The 23,832-nt window shown below is 40.2% G+C and overlaps 1 protein-coding gene across 1 annotated transcript in view; it reads left to right on the top strand.

Moving 5' to 3' along the window:
* The window catches only part of Slc9a9 (solute carrier family 9 member A9), a 538,630-nt gene that overhangs the window by 20,954 nt on the left and 493,844 nt on the right, over positions 1-23,832 (top strand). Inside the window, exons 3-4 of the mRNA XM_077793762.1 lie at positions 21,835-21,912; positions 23,409-23,485. Of these exons, the coding sequence (XP_077649888.1) occupies positions 21,835-21,912; positions 23,409-23,485 (155 nt within the window). The remainder of the gene's footprint in view (positions 1-21,834; positions 21,913-23,408; positions 23,486-23,832) is intronic.

Genomic DNA, 23,832 nt, shown 5'->3' with positions numbered 1-23,832 from the left:
TTCATGTTTGAATGCTTAATATATGGCAGGGAGGAATATAATTATGTTTGGTCATTTATTTAACATCCATTTGGAGAGATACTGTCAATGTATAATATGTGCCTGTGTATAATTTAGCTCTAAATTGTAGCATATGAATTATAAAAACCATAAAAATTTACAGATTAGTGATAGTGGATGCTTGGGTTTGTTAGGGAGGCTTCGTGGAGGATGTGGCATTGGAGATGGACTTTGAAGGATGGGTGTGCTTTCCATTGGCAGCAGGAATTGAGCAAATCCCAGAAGTCATTAGGGCAAGGTGGATTGGAGGGTAAGGTGACAGAGTGTGACTATCAAGATAAAAAGGGAAGAGGACTTTGGGGAAGGCTGGACACTTTGGATCCACAGAGACTGCTTGACTTATGGGAACAGTATATGGAGACCCTTCTAAGATTTTAAGGCTGGCTGGGAGAATACGTGGTCCCAGAGAAAAAGGGAGGGAAATTTAGATGAAAGGGATAGATGAAAATGACCTTGGATCTGCATCTAGAGATCACCTAATTTAGAGTACGAGGGAACTCTGGCCTTATACAATTGAACCTCATCTTTTTACAGATGATTGAAACAAGAACTTAATCACTAACATGGATTTAAGTCAGTGGTCTGAAATCCATTTGCACTTTAAAATCATTTGGGAACCTGAAAAGCATCCCAGTACCTGCATTCTACCCCTAGAGTTTGGATTTACCTGGTTTAGCTTTGGGTTTTCAGAAGATCACAAGGTGTTTCTAATGGGCAGACATGTTTGGGAGCCATGGATTTAAATCCTGTGTTACCTTCAAGTGAACAGGGTGAAGAGAGAGATGGTACTTTACCCTTTACCCCCACACCCCTTACTGTTGTAGGTCTACCAGCCTCTTCTGTTCCCTCAACTCACTGGGAAAGTTCTTGCTTCAGTATCTCTGCATATGTCTTCTGTCTAAAATGCTCTTGCTCCTGCACATCCCATGTTCACAAAATCAGGCTCCTTCCATCTCTGGAAGTCTTAGCTCGAAATGCCTTCTGTTCAGAAAGGGCTTGTCCACATAATGTTCTTATACTGTGTGTTCTCTCAGTCTCTCAGCCTCTCTCCTCTTTACTTGCAAAGTACTTAGCAACATCTGAAATTCTGTATGTATTTTCTTGGTTTTTGTTTATTATTATTCTTACCTTGTTTACTGTCCACTCATTGGTAAACTTCACAAAGCAGAGGAATATGTCTCTTTATTGACCAACATATTAATAAAGAGCCAATCATGGTGTCTCATACCAAAAAATAGTTGGTGAATGAATTAGTAACTGAGTGAGTCTGAGAGCTTGGAAATGCACACACAGCTGGATAAATATGTAATATGTGAAAATTAACACAATGAAGTTGGTAGAACTGTAGTTCCTTGGGTGTCTATTGTTTAATCTATGTTATTCTGTAATGTTATTTATGTGTATGCAGATAATAAATTACCATCTAGAAAAATTAAATGATGGGTCCAGATTCCCACAACTGGTGGGCACAGACAGAATAAGCGGGGTCTCAGATAAAGCACTTGATCCTGAGTCCTGAGGAAAGGTTTATTGTACTCCATGCTACTGGACAGGCCCTCCAAGGGTCCCATGGACAGAGAAGGAAGAATATCTGGGGCCAGGCCCTAAGGGATTTTTCAGATGCACAGAGAGAGGGAGATGGCCAGAGCTGGAAAGAGCAGAGACTGTTACAGTTCAGGAAGAGATCAGCCCAGCAGAGGCCCGGAAGTCAGCCACCCCAGGGCTTCCCGGGTTCTTTTTCTTCATGGTATATATTCAAAAGAGTATTTGGCCTTTGTTTTAAAAGTTATAAGATTTGAAAATGAGGTTTCTTCTTAAAAGAATATAGTTTGGAGACTTGGATGAAATGCCTAACTTCAGGATTTGGAGAGGCTAGCACGAATTCCTATGCTGTGTAATCTCCTCTTGGAAGATTCTGTAAGAGGACATATATTTCTGGGATGGTTAGGCATTGACGTGTTTGGAAGCAGAACCAGGCTCACGGCTTTATGAATGTTTTCCAGTAAGAAAGTTAAAACTGGAAAGTATGAGAGCTATTGGCACTTTAAAAAGCAGCAATACACCATGATTTTATGCCCTGTATAAACGTACAAAAATTTCAGGAAATACCACATCCCAAACTTGTTTTGTTCGTGCTCAACACAGAAAAAAAATGTAGAAAAGAGATTTTTTTTCACTTAAAAGATTGGAGAAAAAAGTATTATATGCATTATGAGCAAATGATAAACTCCACGTAACCTTCTGCAAGAATAAAACTAGACCATGTTGCTCTGTATCCATCCCTTCCATGTTTACAATACTATTTGCCAAGTTGTTCTATGGATCCAAGAAGCCCTCACCATGTCTTAACCCCATGGGGCCAATATTCTATTACACAATGGCTTTATAAATGTTAATTTATTATGTAATATTTAGGAGTACAAAAATGTCTACTGAGTATTTCTGAATTTCCTTACAATAGAAAGTTCAAAACTTGTTTTAAAGAGCAGTTGATAAAACAAAACCCAAACTTCATCTATTACTGATGCTTTGGTTTCTATGTTCGTTCAAAACAAGTGAACTCACTGGGTCCCATCAATTGTGATTCTTAGAGAAGACAAAATCTCAAGGAGTATCCTAGTAAATCAGAGAAAAACACAATGAAGCTGATTGGTAGGGGAATCCACAAGTATGGTTTAAGACAGATGAATGAAGGAATCAGTCTGTGCATCTCCATACAAAGAAATGAAAAAAAAAAAATAACACTAAAATGCAGGTACCAAGGGAGTGGGTCAAGAAACAAAGGCGCTCAGGAGTGAACAGCATTTACTCTAACTAGGATGATGGGAAAGATTTCGAAGACTGACTCTAAGGATGGTGGTGGTTAGTGGGGCGTGAAGGTGAGAGGGCATTGGAGGCAGAGGGAAAATCAGGATATGGAGGTGGGAAAGGGAGGAAAGAATACCCCAGGAACTATTTCTAATTTGCAAAAGTATGGAAGACCAGTAAAACACAGGTGTTATGCTTTGAATGTGAGGTGTCCCCCAAAAGCTCACGTGTGAGACAGTGTGAGAGGGTTCAGAAATGATTGGGTTGTGAGAGTCTTAACCCACTCAGTGAATTGTCCGTCCCTCTGGTGGGATTAACTGAGTGGTGACTGGAGGCAGATAGGGTGTGGCTGGAGGAGGCAGGTCAGTAGGGACGTGGCTTCGGGGTATATATTTATATCTAGAGAGTGGAGTCTCTCTCTGCTTGGTGATCATCATATGAGCTGCTTCCCTCTGCCACACTCTTCTGCCATGATGTTCAGCCTCCATTTCTTGAGCCCCTTGGTTACGGAAGCCCAGAAGAGTGGAATGCTGGGAAAGCGAGGAGATCCTTAGGCTGTTGTATCCAGCAGAGACAGAGGAAGCAGGGGGCAGATGGAGGAGAAGGAAGAAAGAAGGCCATGGAGGGTTGGGACCACTTGGGCCCGAAGAGGAAGTGGGAGAGAAGCTTCCTCTGCTTTCCTAGTCTTCTGGGTTCACATGAAGGGGAGGGAGTAGTTTTGCAGTTGTCATCCTTTAGGAAATGAAGCTGGTTGGCAGGGGAATCCACAAGTATGGTTTAAGACAAATGAATGAAGGAATCAGTCTGTGCATCTCCTCGTCACTTTCTTTACCACTGACTTGGCACATCTCATGTTCACAATAGCGGGGTGGAAAGGTCAGCAGGCCATTTGGCAGGGAAGGTCTTGCAGACCTAGTAAATTTTCAAAAAGTTGTCAGCACAGTTAAATTTATACTTCCTTTCACCCACAAATCATTTGACTATAGTGACAAAGTCAAAGGAAGCTGCCCAGTGGAAATGTTGCTTCCTATGTGAACAGGCACGCTCACATGGCAAGGGAGATTATCTTTGAGTAAAAGTTCCCATTTTTTTCCATAAGAAGACTCTTCCAGGCTGCAAATAAGTCAGCAGTGCTCATATCAATTGTGTTGATAATACCAGAAAGTTTTTTTTTTAAGAGAGAGAGAGAGAGAGAGAGAGAGAGAGAGAGAGAGAGAGGATTTTAATATTTATTTTTTAGTTTTTCGGTGGACACAACATCTTTGTATGTGGTGCTGAGGATTGAACCCGGGCTGCATGCATGCCAAGCTAGCGCGCTACCACTTGAGCCACATCCCCAGCCCCACCAGAAAGTTTTTTTAAAGAAACTCTTATTTATAGAAATAGCCCATTGTATGACTTTGTAATTTTGTTTTTGCTGCATTAGATAAATTCAATGAGATATCTTGATTTTCCTCACTGTCCAACTTTTTTAAAGGTGATTTTTTTAACTTTCTGTGGCTCCTAGTTTTAATTCTGATATGTTTATTTGTAAACTACTTTTATACTTTTCAGTCTTTCTCTCTACTTGATTATCCTAGCCACAGAGGCCAGGGCAGAGCTCTTCCAATAACAGGAACAGCTTGATCAGAGACATCATCGTACCATGAGATAAATATGTGCAGCTAACTCTAGGACACTCTTGGGAAGGATCAAGAGAGGTCTGGAAAGAAATCTCCTTTAAAACTTCTCTAGGCATGCTGAGAGAAAGCAAGCTTGGGATGATAAATGGGCATGCAGTTTTTGAAGAGCTTTTGTGAGATGTTCTCAAGTGGAATGGATTCTATGCCTCCGTTCCACAGAGAACAGTGCTTCATGATTTGTGTTTCTCTATCCTGACAAGTCTTGGCTCTTAACACACTAGACGATCCCAGAGAATCGCAAGCTTGGCAGTGGGTAGGATGAGGCTGTTTGGACGGACCAAGCTGCTTTCAATCCTAACCCTTACTTAAGAGATCAGATGTTAATAAAGCAACTTAAAATGTATTTATTTTAGCTGTTTTCCTCCACCTTCGTTCAACTTCCTTTGCAGACAGTTGGCCTGCATGAGAACCACAGAATCATTCCAAGACTCTAAACATTCCATTAGGTTCTAATGTCATCATTGAACAACGCAGATGTTCTTACTCATTTAGTCATTCAACAAATACTGATTTGTTGAGAATTCTCCATATGCCAAACATTTGTTTTAGGTATAACAAGTACAGCAGTGAATGCAATCAAGTCTCTGTCCTCATGAACTTAGATTCTAGGGGAGAGATAGCCACGGGACAGTTCAGCAGCAGCATATGTCACCTAATATCACGTGGAGACACATGCTACCGGAGCAGAGTTAGCAACATGGGAAGATGAAGCAAAGAGTATTGAGATATGTCCTGTAGAGATGGCCTTCCCAGGTGGACAGAGCTGGAACAAACAGCCACATGCAGGTCAGTGTGAGCCACACAGAGATCTGGAAGGAAAGACTTTCAAAGCAGATGGTACAATGACATAACATCAGGTTCCTGTAACCTGGAAGTCTATTATTATTATTATTATTATTATTATTATTATTATTATTATTTTCCTATCTTATGTATCAATATTCCAAGATCATTTTATCTCTACAGACTTTAGGAAAACATTTGTTGTTGTAATAGATAAAGGTAAAGAAGGGAGAGGTCAACTCTTGCAGTGTTCCCTCACCAAATATAAAATGAGGAGAGTTTAGGGGAAGCCCCTCCCACCTGTAATGCTAGCTGGCGTGCTGAGAGGGTAGGCGATGCAGAAATTCATCTGACCTCTGGGTAGAGGACTCTCTGCTCCCATCTTCTCATCTTCCTTCTCCTTCTTCACAACTCATCCTCAGGACTCATGTTCTGAGGCCTGAAATATTTTTCAGGGGGGATTTTATTCTAAACAACTGTCTGATTTTATTTCTTGAAAACAAAACAAAACTAGTGACTTAAAACAATGTAAAGGCTGTTGGTGACAATGGTCTCTTGATTTGCTGTGTGATTCAAACACACAAATGTCTCTCACATTCGCTGTGGCTGGGAAAGGAAGGAATCTTGTGAATGTGCATGAATTGGGCTGGAACCTCAGGCTGATGCTCTTTCCAACAAACTCAATGTGGTCAGGGAGAGAGGGGCTGTGGCAGTAAAGGGAATGGCTTTTCAGGAAGACTTTTTGTCTTTAGACCCCACAGAATATCCCAGATTGCCTTGGGAAGAGAAAACTGGGATGTTCTACCTCTCCCGATGACCCTGCTTTCTCACTATTGCCTGATCTTGGAACATCTTAAAATATGAAGAACTTGCTGGTGGCTCTTAGGCTTTTGCAGTTTGACCATGTGCAGAAACTCAGGGCTTTATCCATCTGTCCATCCATCTGCCTACCTCCAGAGGGGCTTAAAGTGGTAGCTCAGACATGAGGTGCAGGAACCAGGGGAGTCAGAGTAGCAGAGCTCTCTAAGGACCAGTGCCTCATGGTGCCAAGGAGATGCCATCTGCTGAGGCCTCACAGCACTGGTTCCACAGCTCTTTGAAGAGGAGTGGGTGGCTGGAGACTGTGGCGCTGTTCTGCCTGCCTCCTGGGCCCACTTAGGATCATAGAGTTGTCCAAGAGGTGGATCTTTAGAAAGTGTGGCATATACCTTGTTACTTGATTCCATTTTCTGTATTTATTAATAAGTTCTGTATTTATTACATATTACCCCAGAATAAAGTGTCCCTCCTGCATAATCTTTCCAAAATACCAAAATATTATTCTTCTAAGGATCAACACGTATGGTGGGAACTGGCATACATGAAGTGGCATAATATTGTGGTTAGATCCCCATTCTGCTCTCAGAATGCTGCATTCAAATCACAAGTCTGTCCTATAGCTACGGATGTCTTTTTTTTCTTCAAAGGAGGTAATAGTAGAACCTACTTCAATGAGTTATTATGAGGTCTAAATGGAATGATTCATGTGAAGGTTTATATGCCAGACATGGAATAAGCTCTTATTAAATATTAACTATTACTATTAAGCACTAGCCAACTTAGCAGTTAAAACACTGTTTTCCAAACTCTTAATTCTGTACCCTGGATCAGTCAGTTTTGTATTACTATATGTAAATACCTGAGGCAGATAACTTATAAAAAGGAAAGGTTTATTTAGTTCCTACTTGTAGAGATTTGAAGTCCAAAATTGGGCATCCCTATTGGTTTGGTTTGTGATGAGGGCATCAGACAGTGGCACGTCATGGTGAGGATGTATTTAGGAACAAATGGTCACATCATGAACAGGAACACAAAGGAAAAGGATGGGTGGAGCCAGGTTTGCTCCTTTTATAACTGTCCTCTCCAATAACTCAAGTGGGTCACATGAGAACTTCCTCATTCCCCAGTGACCTAAGGACCTTGCACCAAGTCCCACTCAACTCAGAATCTACCACTTCCCAATAGCACCACCCCGGGGACTGCTTTTATCACAGTGGACCCTTGGGGAATATCAACCACTGCCAAACCATAGCCCACCCCAGTCAGTAAAGTGTCTGTGGGCATATGTACATAATACATGCCTAATTATTTACAAATTAGGTGCAAATACTACATATCAATATATAAAATACATTGTAAAGCAAATATTTTTTAAAAGGATACAAATGAAATGCAAAAAAAAAAAGTTTCAAGTAATTTCTTTCCCCATCCAAATCATCTCCACTCCCTAGAATAAGGACACCTCGCCTAAGAGACCAATGTCATATCTTTATTAGAATCATATTTTTATTTTACTAATTTTGATAACCTCTTAGTTCACTTGGGGCACCCCATAATGCCCAAATGTCCATAATGGAGTAGTACAGACTGGGTGAGCATCGGATGAGCACCTTCTTGTTGTGTTGTATCATAACATGGTGGAAGGCACCACGTGGTGAGAGCAGGGAGTGAGGAAAGGAAGTAAGCACATCTTTTTAGCAGGGACCCACTCTCATGATAACCAATCCATTCCCATGATAACTAACCCACACCTGGGATAACAGTTGATCCATACTAGTAGAGCAGAGCATGACCTAATCACCTCTTGAAGGTCTCACCTCTCAACACTGTTGCCTTAGGAATTAAGTTCCTGACACTTAAACTTTAGGGGACACATGAACACCATAGCAATATCCTTCTTTAAAAATCTCCCTGTTTTTTTTAAATCTTCAATGCAATATTCTGAGTCTCACAGCACCAGAGTGCGCATGAGGTCTTGCTCTATCATAGGGATGTTCTTTGGGACTGATTCGTGGTATGGGAACACTTGTCCTTACTTTCAGTGACCCCGCACTACTGCACTCCTATGTCCAGTGACTGTGTGTTGTAGATCCACAGTCTAGTCTCCCCTGTCATCCTCCATTGTGTCTTAGCTGAGTTGCATGTTTCTGTCTAGGACCCCTCGAGCAGTGTCTGTCTCCTCACTAGCTGCAGGCTCCAGGAGGGGAGGGGCTGCCTCTGGGTAGTGCTCACCTTCTGTTCCAGGGTGCTGGCACAAGGTAGGTACTTCATGGACCTTGATAGATGACAGATGATGTGAATAGGTGTGTATACTCCTCTGCTTCTTGGGGGCTACTTCTCACTGCTGCTCTACCTGCCTTAATGATAGGCTCTTTTGTACCTATATCTATCAAGGGCTTCTCCTGAGGGTGAATACGTGGGCTCTCGTATGGTTGCTTACTACTCAGAAGCTGAACTGCCACAAGTCTCATCTTCAAATAATTGGGTAGCGAGGGAGGGAAGCAGGAAGAGATGAAAAACAGGAAGGGAAAGAGAGAAGAGGGAGCTGAGTACCAGAAAGAAAACAGAGAAGGAGTGGGAGGGAGAGAGATTTTCCATTCGATTTTAAGCCTGAGTAGATAAAACTTAAAATGGATCTTTCTATTCTTTTGCCTTTGATTTGTTCCTTCTAAAATATTAAACTATGGCAGGAGTGCACTTTTATCATGGCTGGTCTCCAGCCAGTGGTTATATAATGTTTCACCCGACTGCATTTCCCCTTCTCTGGTCAGTAAGAAGCGCCTAGCTTGTGCGGCCCCAGGGAGGACCCACAAGGGCCAGGAGGAGTTGGAGCACAGGGCTGGTAACCAGGCTGTCTCTGGATGCTATTTAAGCTTGTCCTGAGTTAGGAGGTCTCTGCTTCCCCTCTCAGGTCGGTCTCTGGTCACAAGGCTCCCTGGGCACTGATGGATTAAGTTCTGGCCCAGGCTAGTGTGCAGAACAAGAATGTGCTACACAGTGAGATGTTCATCACTTTCCTTTGGACTGTGTGCTGTTGGGTTCCTCAAAAGCATCATCCTGACATGGAGTTTAGTTTAGTGGGCAGAATTCTTACTAAGTGCCCTTGAAATCATCATACCTATGGATAGCAGAAGCAGCAAGCCTGGGGGTCAGAAGGAGCTGGGCTGTCATGCCAGCCAAGGAATCTCGCTGGCTCCTTGGGAAGCTCTGGAGCTGAAAAACCCCAAATGTCCTGTCTTTGGGTATGGCCACTCTGAAAGGGGTATGGCCTTGGTTGAGGTGGCTCTACAGTCCTGGCACTCCCTGAGGGTGGATCTCACTCCTAGCAGCAGAAGCAACAAGGCCTTCCCAGAGGAAAATCTTGGTGGCACCTCATGGTGTCACATTCACTGATCTTCTGTAGGTGTATGCCCAAGAACAGGAACTACTTGATGAGTTAACACAGTGAAATGAGTACAATGGAGGGCAAGAACAGGATTCTCAGAGCTCTTAAAAGCTGGGAGTATTTACAGAAATTTTGCCAGCCAGATTGTTGTTAAATCATTGGCAGCACGAAATGGGCTTTGGTATTAGTATTTACACCACAGAAATTGGAAATGCTAGGAATTAGGACATGTGGAATTTTTTTTTCCTTCTAGAAATGATTTATCAGCACTCTGCTGAATGTACGCTTGCTTAAATCTATTTTTAGGAGAAGAGCAAATATCCAAACACCACATTTTCCACCTCTCTAAAAACTTCTCACATGGTATCCATCTCGAAGATCCACTTTCAGAGCTTCCCATCTTCAGCTTAAACCCTAACCACCTCTAAGGTGATGCAAGGAAGAGTATAATGTTGTACAGTTAGATCTAGGAATGAATCTCATTCCTGCCATTTCCTGTATAGAGACCTTGATCAAGTTCATTCCTCTGAGCATATTTTTTTTTTTTGTATCACTGAGACAGGGATTTGTGATATCTACTGTAGAGTTTGCTTTCAGAGCCAAATGAGTAAAGTTATGTTCAGTGTCAGAAATGCTGTAAATAGGCTGCTTCTTTTCCTCTTCTACACCATCTGCCCTTGATGGTATGAATTTCTTCTTGGAGTAAAAAGTCTGAGGTAGGATGATAAAAGGAATTTTGGTATTTTTAAAAATACATGTTTTATATATATTGTGTACACACACACACACACACACACATAAGTTGTAGATGGACACAATACCTTTGTTTTATTTATTTTTATGTGGTCCTGAAGATCAAACCCAATGCCTCACACGTGCTAAGCAAGCGCTCTACCACTGAGCCACCACCCCAGACCCTTGGTATTGTTTTCTAATGCACTGATTTTTAAGGTAAATGTGCCATTTTTAGAAATGTATCACCTTTAATTTTAAACCACCCTTTCTGCTGATTTCAGCACACACACCCCACCCCACTCCCAACCCTCTAACACGCCTGCTCTGATTGTGGTCCTTGCTGACTCAGCCCTTCCCTGCTCGCCTTCCCAGGCCATTTGCTCCCTGATGAGGTCTCAGGATAAAGAAGCTGCACACACACACACCTCACAGCTGATGCCTGATAAAGATAATGCAAAATCCAAAAAGAAAAAGAAAAAAACTGTTAAGCCAAAAAACAACTCTGTGGGCCTGGGATTCTCCTGCATATCCTTAATGGAACACACAGTGTCTTTTGCCTTTAAAGATCTGCTAAAATGAAGATCAAGTTCAGACAGAGGAAAAATAAATCACCCTTGATACACAGGACCTTAGCTGTGCTGGATGCCTGAGTCCTGTAGAACAAATGGCTCAGGTGAGATGGAGGACCAGGTCCTTCTCACATCTGCCTGTTATATTATCTTCTGTTGCTGATGTCATATCAGCCTTAGAATGGAGTCACAATGTCGTGGTAATACCACAGTCACACAGGATGGCAGGGAAGCCCCCACATGGAGGGCAGACCCATAGGAGATAAGCACCACCCAGACCAAGTAGTTGAAGTACCAGGGCTCTGAGAATCTAAGTCAGGAGTAGGAACCCAGGTCATTGGTCTTACTTAGGCAAGGAGAGTCAGCATTATCCAGAGCTGTTCTGTTCAAACCAGGATGTGTGTTCACCTTAGAAAAGAGTCACACAAATAACAAAGGAGGGTTCATGCCTCAAGAACCTTATGAGAAACAGAGAGACTCTAGCCATGGGTGATTTGCTGCCATGACAATGATCTGGAAAACCTCTGTGTCCTTCATGGATTTACAGCCAATGTGAGACCCATTCAGAGTGGAGTGGGTAACCTGAATCCACTCATGGGTGGCTGACAGGGGAGAGACGGTGGTGAAGAGGCCAGCAAATACCACTGACCAGCTGTGTGATCTGGGATATATGTAAAGCTTTTAGAATAATGCCTGCCTCATAGTAAGTGCTCAAACTATATTAACTTTGGCTTTCTATCATTATTATTGCCAATAAAGCAATAGACTTGGAAGCAGAAGCAATGGTTTGAGTCTAGGACTTGTTGCTTATAAGAACATTGGTTCTGTTTGTGTAAAAATTGTGTTTTCACAATGTTTAACTCAAGATGAGTTGCTGCACATGAAGGAAATTTTTAAACTGTAACAGCATTATGGGGAAATATAAGTTGTTCTGTTTTATTATGGATTATTATGATACTTAATTGACAACTGATAAATGTACCAGATTACATCTTCAATGCAAATATATATATATATATATATATATATATATATATATATATATATTTCAGTGATCTATCGTTTTTAATAAAATAGTAATAAGTTTTCTAATTGGTGAGACAATACTCAACCTTCTAATAATTTTTGAAAAGAGTAAAATTAAGTCAAAACTTTGGCCATGGCAAGGGTTACCATTGATCACCTTTCCTGATTCTGTTATCAGGCCCTTTCAGATATTTTATAATATTTAAAAACCATAACAAATCCGGGTCCCACCCCCACTTTTGGGGGGATACTGGGGTTTGAGCCCAGGCAGTTTACAACTGAGCTATATCCCCAACTGCATTTTTATTTTTTATTTTGAGACAGGGTCTTACTGAGTTGCTTAGGGCCTTGCTAAGTTGCTGAGGCTGGCCTTGAAATTGCAACCCTCCTGCCTCAGCGTCCCAAATCACTGGGATTACAGGCATGTACCACTGTGGCCAGCTTGGTCCCCACTTCATAACTTTTTCTTATCTTTCATTTTTCATCTTTCATGATTCATTGATCCCTTTTAATGATACCAGTCTATTTCAGATGCTCACAGTTCAGAATGGCTTTCATTAGCCATTCTGTTTTGTTTGTGATATAACTTTCTAGCTGATAAATTTATGGGAAAATCATTTTAGAAGTATAGGAAAGTTGTTGTTTTTTGTTTTGTTTTGTTGTGAAAGGAAGAATCCAAATAATTCCACAATATCATGTTAGAACTGTAAATTTTGCTAAATTTTCCTCTGGTCTTTTTATGTGATTTTTCTACTCAGGTTAAATCAGTTGATCTATAGAGAACTCCATAACTTGCTCCATTTACTTATTATCATAACCTAAACCTTTTATCAAGCTTTTAAAGAATGCAGTGTTATATGTGGAAATGTACTTAACTTTGAGTTGTTCCTTAATGCTCACAAGTATAAATAATGCTTCAGTGAAACATAAAACTTTCCTTATATTCCAAAGTATTAAGGAGGTTGCCAGATAACAGATAGAAAGCATTTATTAGAATAAGTGTCTTCTGAAACTTTGAAAAAGCAGTTGACAATAGAAGAAAAGCCAGCAGAAGCCAGTAGGAAAGGATGACCCACCAAAGACCCTTGAGCTTTCCTGGCACAATTGGCTGTCCATGTGGAAGAAGGAAGAATTAATCCTAGCTCACATTAAATAAATAAATGTAAGATGAATAATGACCTAACTGTAATATCCAAATTACAAAATTTAGGAAAGTATCTACTTATAACATGAGGAGAGGGAAAAGCAATTAAAAGTCATCCCCAAGAGCTCAAATAATAAGTAAAAATGGAATGCACTTTACAACACTACACTTTGAAATTTTTCTACGGAAAAGACATTGTCAACAAAGTTAAAAGACAGTAAAGTTTAAGGAGATAATGAAAATGGAAGAATGTGTTTGAAAACTAAATAATCAAAATAAAATAGTAACCAGACTCTGCAGAGCTACTCAAGAATAAAAAGTCATACAGGGTAAATAAGCATAGTTCATTAGTAATGGGAAATGAAAATAAGCAATAATGTGATATCATTTTATAATCATGAGATTGCCCCAAACTGGAAATTTATCAATACTCAGTGTTTGCTAGAATGTGGGGAAATGCTCAATAATCTGATGTGGAAGTGTAAATTGGTGTAACCACTTTAGAGTTATTTGGCAGTGCCTACTAAGGTTGAAGATTCCTTTACCTTATCATTCAGCAGTTTTACTTCCTGGTATTTTCCATTTATAGAGAAACTTTCACATGTGCACAAAGACTTAAGTCACAAAAATATCCACTGTGGTACTTTTAGGATGGCACAAAATAGGAAAAACCTAATTACCCATCAACAAGAAGGGCTTACATTTATCCAATAGAAGGCTACCCAGCGGTTTAAGTGAATGGACAAGATTCACGTATATATTAATGCAGATAAACGTCCCAAACAATGTTGAATGCAAAAAGTAGGATAGAAAATATTTATTAAATTTCTGTAAAATTTTAATACTACTAATTGTAGTTTATGGATACCCATATACATGAAGTGTATGAATTCGGACATGGAGGGAAAAGGACACCCATGTCAGAGTACCAGTTCCTTCTGGACAGGGGTGAGAGAGGGAATTCTACTCTGATGTGTCACTTAAAATCCTTTGAAGGGCTCGGGGTGTAGCTTAATAGTACAGTGCTTTCCCAGTGTGTGCAAGGCCCCGGATTCCATTCCCAGGCATGCAACACCCTTGTCAAAAAAAAAAAAAAATGTTTGGAGCAAAGTTAAGAACATAAATATAATAAGAGAGAAATATTTCTGGTTAGGATTTCTAGGTTCAGTACAGCCTGGGAGTGACCTGGACCTGACACATGTTCCTTGATCTTTTTAGGGGACAATATTAGGTCAGGATTTCAATTTTTTTTTCCCCAAAGCAAAACTGGCACAACTTCATAGTGTATAAAATAGGGAAGCAGAACCGCTCCCCAGGAATGGGAGGACTGAGCCCAGTAGGCTCCAGGGTAGTTGTCCCATTACCACCACCCCTCCACGGAATGGGTGGCCTCTAAGGCAGCTTCTCCATCAGACAGCCCCTGTGTCAACAGCACTAGGCAATTCATGACCTGAGATACAGGGAGAGCCTACCCCAAGCCAGGCTCTGTAGCAAACACAGGGGGAAAGGAATTAACTTTTCACCAACCTAATTTGGCCATTCCACAGATCTGAAGGTCCTGAGTAAGATTCTGCCCCATTTTCTAAAAGATTCATTTTCCTTTCCTCTCCCTCCCTTTTCTTTTCTTCTCCTCCTTCTTTTTTTCTGCTCTTATCACTTCCCTACCTGGTCTATTTCTGTTCCCTAAGCACTCCTAAGTTTATTTAACACCTCTTATTTTTGTTGTTGTCACTGGGTCCTGGTTACCTTTCCTGCCTCCTAACTTCCCTCTTCTGACTCTTGTCCCTTTATTCCCCTTTATTCCCGTTTTTCATCCAAGAGCCATTTATCCGATTCCTAAAAGGGCCGCCTCCTGCCCTCTCCAGTGAGGGACCTGGAGTCCACCACAAATGCTTCTTCTCCACTTGATTCTGCCTTAACCCCAAGATCCACTTCTTGGCTGAAGTTAACCCAAAGAAGCATTTGCACACCTCCAGATTATGAAATCCACAGGATTTCTCCTCCATCCTTGAGCTGCTTCTTCCTGTAGCTGATAGAGGGTTAGGGTAGGTGTGTCAGCTCCTCTCCAGCCAATCCCTCCATCAGCCAGGAACAGAAGTTTCTTTTTCTTTTTTTTTTTTCTGCTCTCCCCTTTGTGTATTCATCATGTTTCAGATACATAATAAATATGGGAAAATGTATGTACCAAATGCAGAGATTTAAAAAGTGCTTGTTGTCTCTCTGAAGTTCCAGTTTCACTGGGAACCCTGGGTTTGTACCTGCTAAACCTGCTCCCCTGCACCAGGGAGCAGCAGCTCCTTCCTCCGCTTCCCCACCCCCCTGGCTTTCAATGGCACTGAGCTCCCTTCTCCTCACTCTGACTGTTCCTTCATCATCTCCTTCTCTGTCAGTACCCCTCTCTTCCTCCCCAATGCTGTGCTTGGCCCTCTTCTCCTTTCTGTGACACTCCTCAGGGATCCCATCTCTACTCAGCAAGTCATTTCTTCTCTACTGGTGATTCTTATGTTTACATCATGAAAGGTTCACTCAGTATCTTCTCTTGTGCTTACCTGATTTAGTAACAAGTAGAGAAATAGATTCAGGAGTCAGAAAGATGGAGATCAAAAGAAAAATACTAGAATGAGCCTTGGTCTAAGGGATGAGGGGACCTTGGCTAGATGCTCTACAAGAACTGACAGGAAGGAAGGCAGAAAGCATCAGTGAAATAGGGAGTTTTTAGGGAAAGGCTTGGAAGGGATGTCTGTTACTTCTGTCCACATTTGATTGGCTGGAACCCAGTCACATGGCCCCACCTGACAAGAAGGAAATGAAGTCTACATGTCTGGCCAGGATAGAAAGGAAATGGGTGTGTGAGCCTCCAGCAGTTTCAGCCACACATGCCAGATGTGCTGTTCTGTTTCTTGCTCTTTTGACTTGGCAATAAGTTTTGGAGAGCTCCCATGTCGGTTCATGGAATCCTCAGTTTTTCCAACAGTTGCATAGAATTCTGTGTCGTGGATGATGTCCCAACATATTTAACTAGTCTATTTCCCATCATCCTCAAGGGCTTTTTTTTTTCTTTTCTATTTTCCATTCTCTCATCTGCTGTGAATATTCTTGTATCATTCCACACAGGTTCAAGTATATTTGCAAGAAAAATTTCCCATATAAGTTGTTGCTAAATGAAATAGTATATAGACAGTTAATTTTTTTTTTAATTTCTTACATACATGACAATAGTGGAATGTGTTACATTCATAATTATCCATTCACAGCACAATTTTTCATAACTATATATAAAGTATGTTCACACCAAATTATGCCATTATATATGAACTCTCTTTTTTTGCATTACAATTCTTAATACACCATTTTTAGACAGTTAATATTTTGATAACAATTATTAAATTATCCTTTTTAGAGATCATGTAAATTTAAACAGTCATTGTATTGTTCAATCCTGTTTTAATGTCTTGATTTTTCTTCATCTTTAATGAACGTAGTTTAAATCCATCCCCAGTGGATTTGAGAGAGGTGTATGGTCTGTAGCTATGCACTAGGCCTAACCTCCCCCTCATCCCTTGTGACCCTACCTGGTCTATTTCTGTTCCCCAAGCACAACTTTTGCCTTCTATACCCAAACCATTGATTTGTCATTCTATTTAATGTAGATTCAGGTCCATGCTAATCAAAATCCTTTAAATTCACTATTATAGTTAATCCTCAAAAGCCCCTTTAGGTTGTAGGCATTTTTATGCTCATAATGCAAATGAGGAAACTGAGGCTCACAGAAGTCAAGTCAATAGACCAAGGTCATGCAATCAGTATGCACTATATTATTAAGTATTCTGGTCCATTATGTCTCTCACTCTGGTGTTTCTCAAGCCAAAGCATAACTTAAGAAAGAGGAAAGAGAATGTTTACCCTTGAGCGGTCTCTAGGTGTGTCCTAAAGCTGCTGCCCAGAGTGAGCCAAGTTTTCTTTGAAGTCTCCTATTTGTATTAAAAATGCATACAGATCTTGAATTTCATTTTTTAATACATCTGCATTTATTTTAATATTTAAAATTGTTTAAATTATTTGCTATCAACTCTAACTGAAACTTCAGAAATCTGCCAGCTTCCTCTGTGGCTTAGGGAAAGCAAACCCACTGGCCTAAGTCAGACAAAAGGCGTGTTCTGCATGTGGGTGCTCCTGAATAGACTCCCACTTGTCCTTCACAACCGGGCTCATATGCTGCCCCCACTTCAGCCTTTTTGCAAGGCCAGCAATCCCAGAGTGCTATCTGGCTGGGAGAACCCTGAATTATAGCTTAATTCCATGCTCAGAGCTTCTTCGGTAATACAGGGTCTTCTTTTCTTTGGCCACAACCTTCATGGAATCAGTCTCTGTTACATAGCATATCTTCATATTCCTTATAGCTTGCAAAATTTGTAATGAATAAATCATTGAAGATGATCAGTCTCTTTATTGTGCTAATCTTTTTATTTGTCCAAAGGAATCAGCAAAAACCCAAATAACAAAAGCTTAGTTCTTAATTCTAAATCTGGCTTCAAGTAGTTACATTGGTACAGTGATCCCTTGGAAAGCACACATGTAGTTTGACTGTGCATCTACATCCTATTCTCAGTGATATCCCTGTCCTGTTGATTGACATGGGCCCACTATTAATTTCTTCTCCTGTCTCTGGAAAATAACCATAATTGCATTTGCTAGCTACTACTCAGGAATGTTGTCAGAGTTGATGAAACAATGTTTTTAAAAGACCTCTTTGGAAAGACAGGGCACATAAATCACAGTCCCTCACTAGGATATTTATTTTAGAGTTTATTTATTTAGTAGTTCAGTAGAATATAGATATTTCTTCCCAGATAAGTCATATTGAGTCAGTGCATGCCTTACTACTCAGGTCCAAACAGAATTTTGTATCTCTAACCTTCTGATGAACTTGGAAATTAAACTTGGTACATTCTTTCTACTCTTGGAAATTTTCTAGTTGTTTATCTGTGTGAACATATGTCTGGGCCATTTTTAGTCAAATACTGGTGCACGTGGGAGATGATATTTAAAATACACTGCATCATTGTGAACACACTGATATTTCTCTCCCCCCATAGTATCTTTAAGAATTGAGTTCTGATGTTTAAAATTTTTCACAGCTTTCATAAAACATGCATAATACTTCCATCTCAGAGTCTCAGGTCTGTTGTTCCAAACGAACCACACTTTGGATTGCATAATAGAACATTTAAAAACAAAATAATATGAATTTTAAATTCTGGTAACTGTCTAAAAATGTACTATTCGATTGCCACTAGCCACCAGTGTTAAAGTAAAAATTCAGTCATTCAGTTGTCCTAGCTACAGTTCAAGTGTTCAGTAGGTCATGTGACTGGTGGCTACTGTTATTGCACAGTCTTAGAACACACCCATCATCACATACAAGGTCTGTTGGCCAGTCCTTATCCCTAAGATTTGTGTCTTTTGTCCCTAAGACTAGTGGAAATCCCGTTTGGGGAACATTTTTTTAGCTTTCTGCTCTTCTTTTTCCTCTACCCTTCCCTTTAGATGCTTTTCTCCTTTGTTTTATAATAAATAATTGAATTGTTTAGTCTTTTAAAAAACCCCAAGGCATTGATTTGAACACAGAATATGAGGAAAATGACATGTGGAATTCCCATCTGGAGGTTGGGACAGTGGCAGATCCAGCCATTTCTGAGAAATTGCCTGGGTTTGGAGTTACTCCCAGAATTTTGATTTAGCAGCTCCTAAGCTTACAGCAAGTCTGAAAGGAACACAAATCTGTTTTGTATATACAAATAAATCCTTGTATGCTGCATGCCATTCTCAGCCTGCCAGTTTCATCTGGTTGCTCCAGAAAATATAATTCAATAGCACGTTAGTTAACCTGTATGCAGGGAGTGGGGCACCCTGATTATTGGAATGTTCTGGTTGAGTGATTAACCTGATTTTTGCAGAAAAGCTGCTGAGGCAAGGATTTTCTGTTAGGAGTCTGTGCCACCATGGCTTGCTCTTGCAGATGATCACAGTCGTGTTGCTTCATTCCCCCAGCACTCAGCAATACATCTCCATGCTAAAACCTTCAAACACGCAATTGCTATACTTGCAAGAAGCCTCATAAGAATAGATCAACAGTGGTGTCTCTGATCATCCTAGAAAAGAGAGTAAAGAGAGAAGCAAATTAAAATCTTCATGCATGTTTTAAGCAATTGGGAAACCTTCAGGACTTCCTGATAAGAGAGCAAGTATAACTTGAAAATATAAAAACTAAATATATATATAAAATATTAAAAATATATATAAAATATAAAATATATATAAAATAACATATAAAATATATTAAAAAGTATAACTTGAAAATATTTCTTTATATATTTAATTTTCTTTAGTGATAAACACAAAGTGCTTACTAGATGGCAGGCAATGCCCCAAGGACTTTACAAAGATTAATTCATTTTATTCTCATAGCCAACTTCTTATTAGATATGACATTATCATGTTCACTGTAAAGATCAGGAAACTGAGACACAGAGAGTTTAAATTCTCATCCAAGTCCCTGAGTTTGGGACTTGAACCCAGGAAACTTGACGGTGAGTATCCATGAGACCACTGTAGATCATTCGTTTTTCTCTTTCCTTACACTGTTGGTTTTCTTACAATAAAAGCCAGAACATCTGAAGGTAAAAAGTGAAATCAAAACATTAATACTTCTCTCCAAAATCCATTATAAAATTTCTGCACCAAAGGGAAAATTTATTAAGAGCCCAGAATAAGTCATAAAACACAATACCTGCTAGCAGTAGACTGGTTTTTCCAAAAGAAAATAATATAATGTTTGATTTCTATGTGGGATGGACAAAGCATTGTTTTTATCTTCTGTGTTGATTGTTGTATTCAAAAGGATTTTTTTTTTTTTACTCAGTGTTTTGAATGAGCCAATGTAACAAAAGAGATGACTACAGTGTCATTGTGCCTGTATAATGGAAGTGTAAAATTCTTCTAGAAGTATGCAATGTGTGCTAGTGAGAGAAAACCAACCATAAAGAGCTGCTAAAGGGAGGGCTGGTGTGGCCCCTGCTATCCCTGGCATGAAGGATCCAGAAATTGTCACCTTCTTAAAGGCAGTCAATCTAGGCCAGTGCTTGCGGTCCTCCCCGGGCCTGGTGTGAAAAGATGAGCTGAGCCCATCACATCCCACTTCCCATGGGTTTGAATCATGATAAACTGACATTGGGGATCGAGTGGGGCAAGAGATGACTGTGAGAGTGAGGTCACACAGGCCAGGAAGAGACTAAGAAAGAAGCAGAGGCCTCAGGGTCTAGGATGGGGGCCCAGCTGACCCCCCTGGATGCTCAGTGGTACAGGAGGTGTGGCATCAACGGTGACTAACTAGGTTTGTGAAAGGGAACTAGGCTAAGTTAGGTGGCTTCTTCTTCCTCCACCTTTCCCTTCCCATATGTTAATTGGATGAGCAGAGCTGAAGGTCCAGGGGAGGCAGAAAAGAGCCTCTGACATTCCCAGCTAAACCAAAAGGGAAAATTGGAACCAACCGAGGCTGTTCTTAATTTTTTTTGTTGTTAAATAATCTTTACCTGTAATGAAGGTGAGTATAATGCATCCCGTTTTAATAGATTTGACTCCAAAATAAGTGCTTATTTTTCCTTTCCATTTGAGCGAATTATTTACTGAGCAATGAGCCAAACAGTGGGAGGTATTGAGGCTACAAAGAATTGACTAAGGCATCATTGTGACCCTGGATAAGCTCCCAGATTAATGGGGGAAATGGCTAGACACAAGCCACTTGTCATGAGAAGTATGTTAGAAGACACAGATGCTACCAGGAGGGTCCAAGGTGCTGAAACAGCACAGAGGAGAGAATGGTCTGTTTGGACCATTGGATCAGGTCGACTTCACCAGGGACTGTATAATTTTGAGATCCAGTTTCAGAGAGGAATAGACTAAATTCACACAAGGGGAAGGAAATTACAAATTTGAGTTGTGAAACTCATACACCAAAAGACTTTTATGAGTACTCTAATAGTGAGAAGGCGACATAATGAATGGCATGTATGAGAGAGAGAAGGGGAGATGGAGGGAGGGAGGCTGGGGAAAGGACAAGGGGTGGAGAGGAGTGGGAAAAGATGAGGAGAATCTAGGTGGCTTTAGAGATTAAGAGAATTCTTATTTTCAAATGACCACGTATGTGGCAGATGTTGGATTCAAGAATTCCTACCTCTCACTGCATTGTATTTCATACTTGTGTTTTGGCCAAGTTTATTTTAACATTTAAGTAAAAACCAATAAAGAAATACTGGAAAAATCCATTTTTATTTTTCCAATGTGTTTTTCCACAGTCTGGAAAGAATTTTAAACTTTGAGATAGGATAAAACAGGGAACATGAAAAACCAAATATATAAAATTTTTGGTTTGGAGAATACTAAATAAATCCCAGTCAGAAGCCAAAACAATGGAGTACTGTTAATTCCTTTGATCAGGAAAAAAGTAGTATATAATAGAAAATATTTAAAATATGAGAAATGAATAACTAATCAAAATAAAAGAAAAATGTTCTTCCCTAGACAGATTTCATTGAGTTTTGTTATGGTTATTGTTAGTAATAGGATGGAAATTATAGATTCACACTGCATTTATGACTTCTAAATTTACATTTTCTCATATTTTCATATCTTCTAATTTAATAGTGTGTTAATATGCCTCATACAAATTTAGCAAAAGCACCATTGCTGTTTGTTTTTTTAAAAATGTTTTTAATGGCCTGAAGTAACATTTTTTCTAATTGTACTTTTTGACTTTTCTGGCAGATGACGTTTGACCCAGAAATCTTCTTCAACGTTTTACTGCCACCAATTATATTTCATGCAGGATATAGTCTAAAGAAGGTAAATATATAATGATCTTTCCTTTTTTTTTTAGCCTTAAATAGAGAATTTTGCTTGTACTAAAACAAACAAAAAACAATTATTTTATGGACCTACTTGTTTGGCAAGAATATCACCATCTTAGATTGCATAATAAAGATTCAAACCTGACATACTCAGAGTTGTTCTGAACCTACTATGTCCAATACCCAGGCCTTAGTCATGTGCACCTATTGATCCCTTGAAATGTGGCTAGTCAGAATTGAGATGCTCTTTAAGTGTAAAATGTCCAGCAGATTTCAAAGACTTGGTATTTAGGAAAAGAATGTAAACTATCTCAATAATATTTTATAGTGATTTCATGTAGAAATGTATGCATTTTATATATATTGAGTGATATGAAACGTTATCAAACTTCATTTAAAAAGTATTTTTAAATTTATTTTAACGTGGCTGGAAATATTTAAATGACACATGGCTTGCATTATGTTTCTGTTGGGCAGTGTTATTCTAGGTGATTGTAATGAAAGATCTCATGCAGTAATATTGGGTTTTTCCATCAGGGTATAAACGTGGGAAATGCTATTGACATTCACAGAGAGAAAGCCTGGTTTTGCAGTTTCTCTTTACTTAACACCACTGAGGCTCAGCCTGACTGCACATTTCATGGGTTAGTCATTCACATACTCAGTGCCACAGGGTGAGGCCCTGGCCTTGAGATGCAGAAGTAATGTGCTGCTTCTCAGCTACCTAGTCCGGACCTGGGAAATTCCTGGGACTGTCCTCCCTTTGGCCTCTCTTCTCTGGTGGCCGGCAGCTTCTCTATTACAGATCTGATGGCTATGTGTGTGCTCCAGGCTCCCTCTTGCTGTCAGTGCCGGCTACTCAGATCCCACTAAAGCCCTGAAAGGGAGTTTTCCTAAGCAAGCCTTCGAGAAGATCTAGCAGGCTGAATGGATTGAGGTCATCCACCCTCATGGGTAGCCCCAATACCAGGCATCCTTTCATGCTTGATTCTTTAAATTGTTGAGGTTTTTTAAAATTGAGTTTCCTCTCATTCAGAAAACATACAAGTTAAAGAAGCCAGAGCTCACGAAAATCCAAGGGCAACTTAAATCTCTTAAGATAGTTTTTTAAATAAGGAGTTGCATGCACAATGAAACTTGAAGTGTCCTCCATGAAATGTCCCAGAGTCCTGCATGGTCATTCCCCCAGTCCCTTCCCTCCTTCTCAGTCCAGTGAGCTCTGGAAGTTGCCTCATCCCTACCCTCTTGTCTTCCAGATGGCTTTTTTCTCTGTTTCTTTCCTTTTTCCTTTGTCCCTTGCAATGAAATCACTTAAGTCTCCATGGGCACAGTAAGGCCAGGAATGAAGCTCCAAAAACAAAATTTATCTAAACCATAAGGAAGGTCAGGGCTGGGAAAAGCATACATTTGTTTTTATTTCCTGTTCCACTGTAAATGCAGATGTACTCCATGAAGGTTTTATTTTTGTTGTTTTGTTTTTTTTCTCCCCAGAGACATTTTTTTCAAAACTTGGGATCTATTTTAACATATGCCTTCTTGGGAACGGCCATCTCCTGTATCGTCATAGGGTAAGTGACAGGAGGAGTTGGAGATCCAGGTGGCTGGGGGTCAGGGACCTGTGGGAGGGATCTCACACTTCCTGGATTCAGGCTGGTTGGGCCAGTTGTCTCTTTTTTCAGTGCATCACATCTGGGTTTGTTTGGTTTGGTTTTGTAGTTTGTTTGGTTTTGTTGCCGTGCTGGGGATGGAACCCAGCACCCAATGCATGCTAGGCAAATGCCACACCAGTGGGTGATAGCCCCAGCCCTAGCCCCAGTAAATAACATCTTTGTCCATTTTTCCAATTCAGTTCCAAAGTTTACATGTCTTCCAACAAACATGCAGCATCAAATCAAAGCAGACTGCAGTTGGATTG

This window comes from Urocitellus parryii, chromosome 2 (assembly GCF_045843805.1).
Source record: "Urocitellus parryii isolate mUroPar1 chromosome 2, mUroPar1.hap1, whole genome shotgun sequence".
In the NCBI taxonomy this organism is placed as follows: domain Eukaryota; kingdom Metazoa; phylum Chordata; class Mammalia; order Rodentia; family Sciuridae; genus Urocitellus; species Urocitellus parryii.
This window is presented reverse-complemented; position numbering and strand designations above follow the sequence as displayed.